Raw genomic sequence first — 14227 nt, 5'->3', positions numbered from 1 at the left:
AGACCTGAAATGAAGGACCATCAAACTGTTTCTAAATCCATCACATTTAGAGATCCTCATTTTATCAGATCAACTTGTCACTAATCAACTAAACTTTCACAGGACAACATTATGAAGAAGTAAGGCCCCAATTACAATAGCTACTTGTCATTTATGAATTCAATTTTCAGAGGACCACATTATGAAGAAGTAAGACTTCAATTACAATAGCTACTGGTCATTTATCAATTAGACTTTCAGAGGACAACATTATGAAAAAGGCTTCAATAACAATAGCTATATTTTGGTGGGAGACATCACCCCAATAAAATTTGATTTCAAACTTGGCCTTATTTATCAGCAGAGAGTACAGGCGGCCTGTTACCTTTTCAGCAATGATAATAAACACTTCTTTTGATCAATATTTTAAAAACAAAAAATTCCTTTTCCATCCTTGTACTACATTAACTTGTCAACATAAAATTAGTAAGTTGTTCTTGGCACATGTTTACTTTGATCATATTTTTGTTGACAAATCATCTTATTCGCTAACAACTGCAACTTTTAACAATGTAGTCCAGATACCAACAATGAAATGCCTGCAACATCATTTGGTCTGTATCAGAAACTCTGCAGCGTCACTGGAGTCAGACCAAAATCTTGATAACACTTCCATAATGATTGAAGTGAAGTGGTAGATAAACAAAACACATCATGGGCGTCTTTTTAGAGGTTCATAACTCTGATCAAGCAGCTTTTCAATCCTACTAGATAAATCAGAAGCAACAGAATACTTGTTGTTGCTATAGCAAGCAGTCATGAACCCAGTAAAAGCAATACGGTTAGGCCTTGGCTCTGTTTCTAACAGTCTATGGAAAAGAAGAGCTGCATTGTCAACATCACCATCATTGCTCAGCTTTCTTACCAAAATATTTGCAGTTCGAGCCCAGGCCTTCTTTTCCAACCTGTCCAAGACAGCCATGGCAATCACAGATTCCTCTTTCCTGAAGCATTCATAAGCAACAGTAACTGAGGTAACTTCACAAGGAGATAGCCCCTTATCCACCATAGCATCATAAAGAGCCTTTGCCTCCTTTAACTTGGACTGTTTACAAAGACCACTAATTAAAGCCCCATAAGTAACTGAATCAGCAATGCAAACCTTCTCTGTCATTTTTTCGAAAAACTTCAGAGCTGCCTCCAAATTCCCATCTCTACAGTATCCACAAATCATTGAAGTGTAAGTTTGCTTGGTTGGAGTCAGCCCAAGTTTGACAACTTCATGAAAGAGCTGCTCACTCTCTCTCATCCTCCTTTGCTTTGAGTAGGCAGTTATCAGTGTGGTGTAAGTATGAATATCAGGCTTACAGCCAAATTTAAACATCTCATTAAACAATAATAAAGCCCGACCTAAGTCAGCTCGTTTGCAGTTTTCATTTATAAGGATAGTATATGTAACTTGATCAGCCTGTAATCCATGTTTCAGACCCATCTGAAGAAGTTCATGAGCTTCGTGGAGTTTTCCCCTCTTGCAAAGCGCATTTGTTATTGTATTATATGTACAAATATTAGGAGCAAACCCTTGTGTTGTCATTCTGTCCATCAGTTGATAAGCTCGACTGAAGTTACCTACTTTGCAGTGTCCATCAATAAGAGTTGTGTAAGTGTTTGTGTTTGGAACCAGTCCTTGCTCTTGCATTCTAGAAAATAACATCTCAGCCCGATTCAACTTGTTCTCCTTACAGTACCCCCCAATCATAGCAGTGTAAGTACTAACATTAGGTTTGTAAGTATTACTTCTCACAAGTTTCAGAAACAATCGAAAAGCCTTCTCAGTCCAACCTTTCTTACAAAGCCCATCTATCAAAACTGTGTGAGTATATACATTTGGTTTTAAACCCTTCCTAACCATTTCCTCTAAAACTTCAAATGCTTGCTTTATGCTACCTCTCTTGCATAATCCATGAATTAAGGCCGTGTAATTGATCATATTTGGACCAGAGCCACTATCGGCCATCTTCTCAAGAATGCCAAATGCCCTGCCTACATGACCATTTTCACAAAAAGCATTAACAACTACAGTACACATAACATTATCGATTTGGAAGCCTTTCCCTGTCATCTCCCGCAACAACTTATCACCTTTTTCAACGGACCCATTCTTACAGTATGCGATGATCAAAGTCTTGAAACTGCAAATATCAGCCGAAACCCCTCGTTCAATCATTTCTACAAACGCGTATTCTGCTAAATCAATCAGACCAAAATCCACAGTAACCCGTAGAATAAAATTTAGTATGTGGACAGTAAGAGGCAGACCTCTTGTTGTCATCTCTATTACCATATCAATGGCTTCTTTTAATTTCCCAATTTCTGAGAAATTCTTCACCATATGTCGCATCACATCGTGGGCTTTCTCCCATACTCCGGAATCAATTAAGGAACTTGCCATTGTTATATACAGGCGCATGAAATGCCGGAATTCCACACGCCTAGTCGCCCACTCGAAAAAAGCCAAAGCAACCATGGGTCCAGTTCTCTCTACAAGCAACGCAGCAATAGTTACGGCCTGCTCGTGACTCAAATCGGAATCAATTTGCAGAGACAGAAGCCTTCTATCGCCTTCTTCATAACAATGAGAAATTGAGTCGCATACTCTGACAACCGTTTCTGATGCGGTCCCGCTGAAAGACGCAATATCCTTACTTCCTTCCCTCTCTTGTTGGGAATAAGGCCAGTCATTATCACTGCTCTCTCCAGATGGGTGTTGGAGAAAACCGATTCTGGAGGAGCCCAGAGCCTGGTTTAGAGAGGAGCGACGAGTTTGAATAAATCGCTTTCGCCTGAAGAGAGAAACAAGAGGCCGATTTATGACGCGCAATCGGTTAAGAAAGGCCATACTGCACTGGGTAGGGGAGAGGAGAAAGGGAGTTCACATAGCGGGAGGTAACGGTAACACTGAAACGTTGATTTCCGTACTTCTTGAACTGAACCCAGAGCTCAATTTCAATTCAACTCGCTTGAAAGGTTGGGAAACTGGGAAAGTGAAAAAAAGGAAAATGTCAAGAGAATAAAAGTAAAAAAGAAAACGAAAAAAATGAAACAAGACTCTATGTATTCCAAAAATATTCATTTACATGAGAATTCATGAGGGGGATGCAACATTGCCCATACAACTCAGTTCAAATAGATATGAAAAATTTAACTCATATATTATTGTGGATTTGTTGGATAAATTAATTTTTTATATTCATTTGCAGTTGTTTTATATCGTATCAAGTGACTTTCAAATTTACATGCAATCCATTTTTATACCGATAGAAGTAGGTGCGGATTGCTTCTCGATTTTATTAATTATGGATTACTATTTAATTTTATTATAACGGTGAATGTACTTTTGTTGGAGTCTTCATAAAATGTGAGAAAATGGTTTAAGTTTCCTACTCCAACATACGACTAATTATAACTTAAATCCTAAACTTTAAACCAAAAATAACCACAAATGATATTGTTGAATTTATGACCTCATGATTAGAACCTCGAGCAAAGTAAGAGAGAGAGAGAGAGAAGAAGAAGAAGAGAAAAGAGGATAAGAGAAGAAGAGAGAACTCGAGTAAATAAGGGAGAAAGAGAGAAAAGGGAGAGAGCCTTTAGGTTAAGAGAGCTTGAACGAATTTGAAAAAGAAGAGAGACTTGATTGAATAAGGCCACTCACTTGGTCATGCAAGTAAATCAAATTGGGCCCCCAACAAGTATCACTTTAGTAAGTAAAAAAATGGGTGTAACTGGCATGTGTTAAAGACCAGAAAAGTTAGTTTCTAAGAAGTAGGGTGTAAGACTTATGTCCTCAAGTTTAATTAATGAGAAAAGTTAACATTAGGAGGGCAAACAAAACACATAATCATGTCTTGCCCAACTTTCAACACATAACCCCAAACTAGCGATAGATTGAAAACTCAACCCTGTCCATGCCTTGCCCTCATATTCCTAACCCACCCATAATTGTGGTACATAACCCATTCAACTGGACATTTAGTGTGAAAACTTTGGACAAGCCGCAATCCTTAAGACCTATTAGAGAGTTAAGAATGCAGTTAAAGAAAATGGGACTTTCACCTAGACGAGCTTCTACTAATCTTGGTAAGGAGACAGAATTTATACTGCCTAAAATCCCTAAGTGTCAATGAGGCGGATGTATTTAAACCCACTCGTCCTAGTCTCTTAAGTGCTCTTTAGATAAACCCTAGATGCATGTATTTATTAATTGGATATTTCATAAGGACATTAGGTATTCTCTTCAACTATTGAAACACTCATGTATATTTTCTATGAAGGCGATTTTTTAAATTGTTTTGATAAGATAATCAGGTTCATGTACTAAGGATACAATTCGATAGATATTTCGAATAAAAACCTTTGAGAAACTTCCAAATATATATTTAAGATAATTAAAAAATCAATTATATATTAAAATTTGCAGGCGCAGTTCCCCCTTCTCTGTACAAGAAGCACAATGTACATGATTAATGATTGAATTCCTCTCCCCTTTAACAGTTAAAAATAATTGATCAGATAATGGGGTTTTACTTACTACACAATGTACATGATTAATGATTGAATTCCTCTCCCCTTTAACAGTTAAAAATAATTGATCAGATAATGGGGTTTTACTTACTACGGATCCAGCTCAATAGAGTTTATAAGAAAAAACTTATGAACTTATTGATGGTATATATTTAAAATAATTATACATTAAAACACAGACATAAGCCTCCCTTGCTTGTACACGAAGCACGATGTATACAATTAGGGATCAAACTCCTCTCTTGATGTTTTTCCTATTTATGTTTCCTCATAACATTTAATAGAGATCAATGCCTGCATAATCCAATCCCTAAAAGTCATTAAGGAGGAGGTATTTAATCTTCCTCTTCCTAATCTCTCAAAGGTTCTTTGGACTAAATCCATGTGCCTAGTATATATTAATTGAATATTTAAGAATGAACATTAGGTAAACTCTATGAAGACAGTTTTTTACATTTGTTTTGATAAGATGGTTAGGTTTATGTACTAAGGATCCAATTCGATAGATATTTTCCAATAGAAACATCACAAAGCAACAAAATATATAATTTTTAAATATAATAATTATACATAACACTCCCCCCCCCCTCCCCCTTCCCCCTTCTTATATGCAAGATGCACGGTGTACATGATTAGGACTGAATTCCTCGCCTGATTTATTTCCTATTTATAGTTCCTTTTAATAATGATGGATGCAATCCATTCCCAACCTAATAAGACCTGGATGTTGAATCCTTAAGTGTACTCTAAAAACCAACAATAGATTTTTTAATCTTTATATTTTCGTATTCAAGTTGATTTGTGAAACTTTTGGCCAATACGAGATACTTAAGATCTATTAGAAAGTGAGATATGTAATTAAAGAAAATCGAAACTACAACTAAGACTATTGTCTACTAATCTTAGTAAGGTTACAAAATCTATAATGTCTAAAATCTGTAAGAGTCACTAAGTGGAAGTATTTCATCCATCTCTTCCAAAAGCACCCTTTTGGACAAACCCTAAGTGTATTATTTATTAATTAGATAATTCATAAGGACATTTGGTATTTTCTTTGACTATTGAAACATTCATGCATATTTTTTATGAAGATAGTTTTTTAATTTGTTTTGATAAGATATTCAGGTTTATGTAGGACGAATTTGATTCGATAGATTTTCCAATAGAAACCTCGTCAAGCAGCCTAATATAAAAATTTTAAAATAAAATTTAATGTTAACAAGAAAGAACAACTCTCCCCTCTCTACGAGAAATGTGGCTTACACGACCAGAGACCGATCAACTTTCTTTCCTAATACTTTTCCTATGTATGACTCCACTTAACTTCTAGTAATAATGAATGCTCTCATATTCCAATCCCGACCTAATACGACATAAATGTCCATTAAGAGAGTTCAAGGATGATCCTTATCTTTTATTTGGATTTGGATTGTTCGAATAATTGTTGATGGGTTAGAATGCTGACCCATTTCCAACCCTTTGAAGGCATTCAGGAGAGCAACCCTTTTGGACAAACCCTAAGTGTATTATTTATTAATTAGATAATTCATAAAGACATTTGGTATTTTCTTTGACTATTGAAACATTCATGCATATTTTCTATGAAGATAGTTTAATTTGGTTTGATAAGATATTCAGGTTTATGTAGGACGAATTTGATTCGATAGATTTCCCAATAGAAACCTCGTCGAGTAGCCTAATATATAAATTTTAAAATAAAATTTAATGTTAACAAGAAAAAACAATTCCCCCCTCTCTACGAGAAATGTGGCTTACATGACAAGAGACCGATCAACTTTCTTTCCTAATATTTTTCCTATGTATGACTCTACTTAACTTCTAGTAATAATGAATGCTCTCATATTCCAATCCCGACCTAATACGACATAGATGTCCATTAAGAGAGTTCAAGGATGATCCTTATCTTTTATTTGGATTTGGATTGTTCGAATAATTGTTGATAGGTTAGAATGCCGATCCATTTCCAACCCTCTGAAGGCATTGGGGAGAACAACCCTTTTGGACAAACCCTAAGTGTATTATTTATTAATTAGATAATTCATAAGGACATTAGGTATTTTCTTTGACTATTGAAACATTCATATTTTCTATGAAGATAGTTTTTTAATTTGTTTTAATAAGATATTCAGGTTTATGTAGGACGAATTTGATTCGATAGATTTTCCAATAGAAACCTCGTCGAGCAGCCTAATATATAAATTTTAAAATAAATTTTAATGTTAACAAGAAAGAACAACTCCCCCCTCTCTACGAGAAATGTGGCTTACACGACCAGAGACATATCAACTTTCTTTCCTAATATTTTTCCTATGTATGACTCCATTTAACTTCTATTAATAATGAATGCTCTCATATTCCAATCCCGACCTAATACGACATAGATGTCCATTAAGAGAGTTCAAGGATGATCCTTATCTTTTATTTGGATTTGGATTGTTCGAATAATTGTTGATTGGTTAGAATGCTGATCCATTTCCAACCCTCTGAAGGCATTCGGGAGAGCAACCCTTTTGGACAAACCCTAAGTGTATTATTTATTAATTAGGTAATTCATAAGGACATTAGGTATTTTCTTTGACTATTGAAACATTCATGCATATTTTCTATGAAGATAGTTTTTTAATTTGTTTTGATAAGATATTCAGGTTTATGTAGGACGAATTTAATTCGATAGATTTTCCAATAGAAACCTCATCGAGTAGCCTAATATATAAAGTTTAAAATAAAATTTAATGTTAACAAGAAAGAACAACTCCCCCCTCTCTACGAGAAATGTGCCATACACGACCAGAGACCGATCAACTTTCTTTCCTAATATTTTTCCTATATATGACTCCACTTAACTTCTAGTAATAATGAATGTTCTCATATTCCAATCCCGACCTAATACAACATAGATGTCCATTAAGAGAGTTCAAGGATGATCCTTATCTTTTATTTGGATTTGGATTGTTCGAATAATTGTTGATAGGTTAGAATGCCGATCCATTTCCAACCCTCTAAAGGCATTCAGGAGAGCAACCCTTTTGGACAAACCCTAAGTGTATTATTTATTAATTAGATAATTCATAAGGACATTAGGTATTTTCTTTGACTATTGAACATTCATGTATATTTTCTATGAAGTTAGTTTTTTAATTTGTTTTGATAAGATATTCAGGTTTATGTAGGACGAATTTGATTCGATAGATTTTCCAATAGAAACCTCGTCAAGCAGCCTAATATATAAATTTTAAAATAAAATTTAATGTTAACAAGAAAGAAAAAATCGCCCCTCTCTACGAAAAATGTGGCTTACACGACCAGAGACCGATCAACTTTCTTTCCTAATATTTTTCCTATGTATGACTCCACTTAACTTCTAGTAATAATGAATGCTCTCATATTCCAATCTAGACCTAATACGACATAGATGTCCATTAAGAGAGTTCAAGGATGATTCTTATCTTTTATTTGGATTTGGATTGTTCGGCATTCGGGAGAGCAAGGGAGGAATAAAAGATGCCTATAAGCAGGTGGGCAAATATCCTCTTTTGAAAAGGTTTTTCCATAGTTGAAAGAGAAACAACTATGAGCCCTCATTTTACACTTTTTTGGCAAGTGTTAATTGGCAATAAGTGGTACAACCAAGGAATGACTCTTCTTTGAGAAGCTAGGTAGTCAAATGTGGAAAGCCACCCAGCTAACAAGCTGGCACAATGTTTCCATGGCAGGTAATGACACCAATGGGTACCCACGAAGCATAAATGGCTTTCCTCCTCTTTGCCTTAAATATCGAGGAGGTTTGGCCTCTCTTCAACATCTCTGGAGGTCTAGGGCCAAAGCTGAAGCTTGCTCCATGTCTTCACCTTGAGATGTCTCCAAATAGCATTCAGCAGTTGAGAAGATGCGTTGAGGCTTATTGCTGTTGGTGGAGGTTCCTTTGTGAGGTAAGAGCTCTGGGCCTCCTTTTGTGTCTAGAACACCATGTAGATTGTTTCAGTATTTTAATATTGATCTCCTTGCTATTCCTATGCAGAGCTCTAACGGAAAATGTTGGACACGAGGGTGGGACTCCATTATTGAAGGAGAAAGGGAGTCTTCTCCTCCAGGGACTCGTCTGAAACAGCCTCATTTCAGCATCGCTCAACAGCGGTTTAATTCCCACTAGATATGTTCTCCACTTCTTGTGCGTTGGATGCTAATCTGTCCTCTGAATCATTCATCCTTGGTTCTTGGTAAATCCGAGATTTGACTTTTTAGTAATACCTCCGGTTTGACAGAGATGCTGGCCTTGTAGTTGGTATTCGAGGCTTTTGTTCTTCTCCTCAAGCTGCAATCGCAGAAGTTCAGTGTTGAATTCCCACTAGATATGTTTTCTACCTCCTGAGCTATTTGTCTATCCCCTGAACTGGCCCATCCTTTTCTGGATGATAGGGGTGAGGGCCTGACCCAAGCCACGGAAAACACTATTTAGAGCAGCGTCAGTTATCGTAACCGATGCATCCGCCGAAACAGGCAAAGGGGTAAGTTGGGAGATTGAATTCCTCTCAATCATTCATCCTTGGTTCTTGGTAAATCCCAGATTACACTTTTTAGTAATCCCTCCGGTTTGAGAGACATGCTGACCTTGTAGTTGTCTCAGAAACTATCTGATGATTGAGAGAATGATTTTTCTTCTGCTGCAAAGACTCTTACCTAGTCTGAGAGAAGGGAATAAGGTGTGTAGCTGGTCTTCGAGGCTATTGTTCTTCTCCTCCAGCTGCGATCCAAGAAGCTCTGTGTTGATCTCATCGTCACCCAGGAACGCACGGGCTCCTCTGTAAACTGCCCCATTTTAGCATCGCTCAATAGCGGTTGCTGGAAAATCAATGATCAAAATTGTTCATCATCTGGAAGACATGATTTTCTAATGTTTTTGCTTATTTAACCTAATGTTATGTTAATAAACTCAACAAACTTTCTAATATTTGATCTCTTGAAGCTTTTCCTTTTTAAACAGAGTGAGATAGCGTAAATCTATTTCAAATGGGAACGATAATCTAAATGTAGCGTTTCCAAACCTCTGTAAACTGCCTCATTTCAGCATCGCCCAACATTTAGAGCGGTTGAAAACACCATTTAGAGCGGCGTCAGTTTTCGTAACTGCTGCATCAGATGCTAATTTGCCTGCCATGCAGCCTTTAATGATTTGTTCCCTGTCAGGAAAAAACACCACGATGATATAACCGTAAGAGCATGACACTCAGAGGTCAAGAGGGTTTCCTCCGACGGAAACTCGAAGCAGCCTTCCGACTTTGATTCATCAAACGGTTGGGACTCTTTTTTCTATCTCATAACATTGCTACGGAGGAAGTCCAAAATACCGCCGCCTGCCATTTCAGATAAGCTGCATTTCCTAAAAAGGTACCACCTCAAATGGTCCTTAAAACAAAAAACCCTAATGGTCCTACTGCAAAATTGCATACAGGACCATTCTTTAATAAGATAATTATTTAAACAATTAAAATTTAAAAATAAACAATTTACATAATAAAATTTTATATATCCAAATTATGGAACATTGATAAGCTCATCCTTAAGAAGCGACATCCACCCCATGCAAAGGAGACATCCACCTTGCTCATGCAAGGTACGCCAAGGGTGACGTCCCCATGCATGGATGAATCTGAGTTACCTCAAGGATCCTCTTGAATAATTTATCTTACAATCACTCATATGAGGGACCCACCACAAACTTTATTTGCTATTCGAGATTCTCCTACAAATCCTATTCAATCAATCCAAATCATTCAAGGACAATTTATCCTTACAAATCAATCACTCAGGAGAGGAGGATCAAGATCCAAGAATCATGGAAGAAGAATAGAAGGAACAACCCATTGGTTTGTACAAATTTATAAAGACACCTAGTTGCCTGTTAGTATATAGGGAAAACATTGAAAAATTCGATTTCTCTAGAGAAAGTGGTTTTCCAGTATTTGTCAACCTAGAAAGTCATGGTGGAAGTCACTTCGCCCAGAGAGAGTGAATCACCCCGTTTCTTAAGAAAACGATGGAACATAAAATCCACCTCTCTAGTTAGAATTTTACTTTCCATCCTTGGTTGCCTTTGAAGGTTTTCACATTGCTCCTTCGTCCTCCTTCGTTCTTCCTTTTTCTTCTTTTTTTTTTTTATAAATTTCATAATTAGTAATCAGATTGATTAAAATTTTATGAACTATTATTATTTCTTAATCATAATAATTAATTATAAAAATATCTTTTTATCAAAATTCAAAATTTATTTTAATCAATATATATTAATTTAAATGTAATTAAAAATCGTATTTTTTTAATGAAAAGCCTAGTACTTCCATGCATAATTAAGTAGTTTTTCTTGTTTTTAAATTATGATTATTTGATAAATATTTTTTAATGTTTTATAATTTTCATATAGTATCCTTGAAATTTTTTTGATTAGTTATCATTATTGGTGAATAAATTAATTACGAATTTAATTCATAATAAAAATATAATTTTTATTTAATTAAAATTAATTATATATTTAAACAAATTAAAAAAATTCTTATAAAATTTTTAATTGAATAATTTAATTATATACAATAAATGTAAATTTAATTCTAAATTACCTTTACGATTTAAATTTATGTCATCTAATTAGAAAATTATTTTATAACTATAGTAGTCAATACAAGATTTTTGTCAACTAATAAAAAATATTTATAATATATAATGATTTATAATAGCATGAATGCCCTCTTTCCTAGTTATTTTATCATTAATCTATTTTATTAGTGAATTCCTTTGGCACTCGTCATATTGTTAACTAACAAAAAAATTTACATTCTATTGTACTTTCTATAGGCCATACTAACATAAAATAAGTACATTCCCTAGGGAAAGTTGATCACCTCAGAATTCACTTTCACTTGCTCTTTCCCTGGATGATCTACTTTCTAAGTGTACTAACCCACCAGATCACTGTAAGATACCACAACATGTGAAATTCTAGAGCTTTTTATTTCCTTCCTCCTTGGCTTTCGAAAAACTATATAAACCCTTGGACTCTTACTTCTACACATTGAATTCACTCAAAAAAATTTTTTTGTTCCTCTCTTGGTGGTTGAAGGCTTGTTCCTAGGCATTGAATCTCCTAGGCTAGAGAATTAGGGTTGTGGGATTAGTCTAAACCCTTTCCCTTAAGCTATATTTATAGATGCTAAAAGTACCAATATTATAATTATACCCTTCACCCTAGTAAGAGTGAAGAAGAGATAAGAAATATGAACTAATTACATCAATGTCACGCAAATTACCTCATATCTTCCAACTCTCCCCCTCAAGCGGGGAGGTAATGGCAGTGATCACAACATGAAAAAAATAGCATAGATGTAGTAATAATCTCCTCCATCACGGTGTCCCAAGGACAAGTGTGACATCGGGCACATACTCTCAAGGGGTAGAAATGGGTGATAAAACACAAGTCGAAACCAACTTCAAATGATTTCGAACAAATATAGTGATAATAATCACTAAAGTGGCTAATCCATGTCAATCACAAGACAGATAAAAAACCTAAGGGTACCAATAAAAAACCTCAATGGACTTAAAATCACCTACATATATCAATTGGACCAACCAAAACAACACTCCAAAAGGGTTGGCCAAAGGGGTAAGTGAGAGTCAACTAAAGAACGGTTGGAGAAAGGCTACCAAATAATAAAAGGGCAATGGGGAATCAATAGGAAGACAAGATGAAAAAGTTGGGGCCATCATGTGCTTTTTTATGAAGTAATCCAAATTCTTCATCATATGAACCAATGCCGACAACAGTCAGCAAATAATGAACCCAAGGCAAACAACTGAGGAGTTCATCTTCAATAATAATGTCTCAATCAAAGAGACACAATACCAGTTGTGGTAGTGATCCAATGCCCAAATAACACATACCAAATATATTCTTATATAACAATGGATAACTAGTAAATAGTAAAAGTCCTTAAGAGTAATAAAGACACATGAGATAATTTGCAGCAAGTCCATGTAAATAAGGAAGATGTACACCAATTAATAAGTTGTAACGGAGTACTATGCTACCAATAAGTTGAATCGATTGTTGTTAATATTCTAATTGTTGATTTTCAGGACTCCATGAATTTAGCTCATGGAGAAAAAGGGAAAGAAACCCATTGGGAGAAAACTAGAGGAAGAAGGGTTATGGAATTGATTCCTAACCCTCCCCCCTGAAGCTCTATTTATAGATTAATGAAACTACTATATTAAAATAATACCCTGAACTTAGGGTTTAGGGTTTTAACCCTGGAACTTTAACTTAATTACATCAATGTCATCTCTATGAGATAACCCTTTATTTACCATCCTGCCATCAATGTATGGGGGTGAGAGAATAGCATGAGCTCCCAGCTTGCTGCAAATGATGTATAAAATATTTTTTTGTATAATATGCCTTCATCTTCCAACACTCCCCCTCATGCTGGTGCTCTCATTCATGAGGCCCAGTTGGTATAATATCAGTGAGAGTAAATCACTCCTAGCCGTTAAGACATTTCTCTAAAGTGTCCACCTCCACCACCGTGTCCCGCCACAGGACAACGACTCTCAAGTGGTAGAGTAATATATGATATTAATGAGGTTGGGAGAGTAACATAAATATCATAATAAGTTCTTCCGTCATGGACTTCCAACCACAAAAATTAAATATTTTTTACGGGGATGAAGTTCCTCCGTCATGGACTTCCAACCACAAAAAAAAATTGTTATTTTTGACGGGGATGAAGTTCCTCTGTCATGGACTCCCAACCACAAATAAATTTGATATTTTTTACGGTGATGAAGTTCCTCCGTCATGGACTCCCAACCAAAAAAATTTGATATTTTTTACGGGGATGAAGTTCCTCCGTCTGATGTAGAATTTAATTACATCGGCTTTAATACCTCGCAAGCGTACGAATCGTTCATGTAATTTAGCAGGAAGTGAGGGTCATATCCACAGGGAGGACTGAATTTTGTGTATTCTTCAGTCAACTAGCCTAACCAAATATGATGAATTAATATGAACTAAACACTAATTATATCCTAAATTATCAAGCAATCATCTGGTTAACTACTTTCACAACAGGAAATGTCAACTTTGGATTTTACGGTGGTTCGTGCCTCTCTCGAGCGCCACGTAACCACGGATCCGATTTCTCAATCCTTGCATCTAGCTCCTCTCGGGCGCATAGAGTGAAAGACAGAAATCGGATTAAAATACCAAAATCCAACCTCAATTATAATCCTACCCTAATTAGCTAATTTAATCAAATATCCGGAAAACAAATATTCAATAAACATTAATTATCAAATCAGATTCAATAAACATTCAAAACCTAAGTTCAAACTATATAAGAAATGAAATTCAAAAATTACGAATTACTCCCCTTCTTCTCCCTCTCACTCGGGCAGCAACTCCTTCTCACGGGTGCTGCAATTTCCTGAAATTAATGGCTTCGGGTAACAAGAGTGAGTGGCCGGAAGTGGAGACGTCGCCGGCGACGAAGGTTGGAAGTCGACGGACAGAGGTAACGTCCGGCAAAGAACGAAACAGAGCTGACGTTCTCTAACCGGCTCTCTCAAGTCTCGGTCGGAGTCGGAATAGCTC

At 35.8% G+C, this 14227-nt stretch overlaps 1 protein-coding gene across 1 annotated transcript; it reads right to left on the bottom strand.

The window, feature by feature from the left end:
* Positions 1-441: 441 nt before the first annotated feature.
* On the bottom strand, positions 442-2878 carry LOC137966333 (pentatricopeptide repeat-containing protein At4g19890). Its single transcript, XM_068812916.1, has one exon. The coding sequence runs from the start codon at positions 2876-2878 to the stop codon at positions 692-694; it is 2187 nt and encodes a 728-aa protein (XP_068669017.1). The 3' UTR covers positions 442-691.
* Positions 2879-14227: the final 11349 nt, after the last annotated feature.

This window comes from Aristolochia californica, unplaced genomic scaffold, assembly GCF_029961685.1.
Source record: "Aristolochia californica isolate CCGP_79_NKW_82.1479 unplaced genomic scaffold, dmAriCali1.0.hap1 SCAF_5, whole genome shotgun sequence".
NCBI classification, from domain to species: Eukaryota; Viridiplantae; Streptophyta; class Magnoliopsida; order Piperales; family Aristolochiaceae; genus Aristolochia; species Aristolochia californica.
Note: the sequence above shows the minus strand (reverse complement) of the source record. Positions and strands in the feature narration are given on the sequence as shown.

What these genes read in the sequence shown, in the direction of transcription:
- LOC137966333 (XM_068812916.1), bottom strand. Translation starts at nt 2,878, where the DNA reads ATGGCCTTTCTTAACCGATTGCGCGTCATAAATCGGCCTCTTGTTTCT.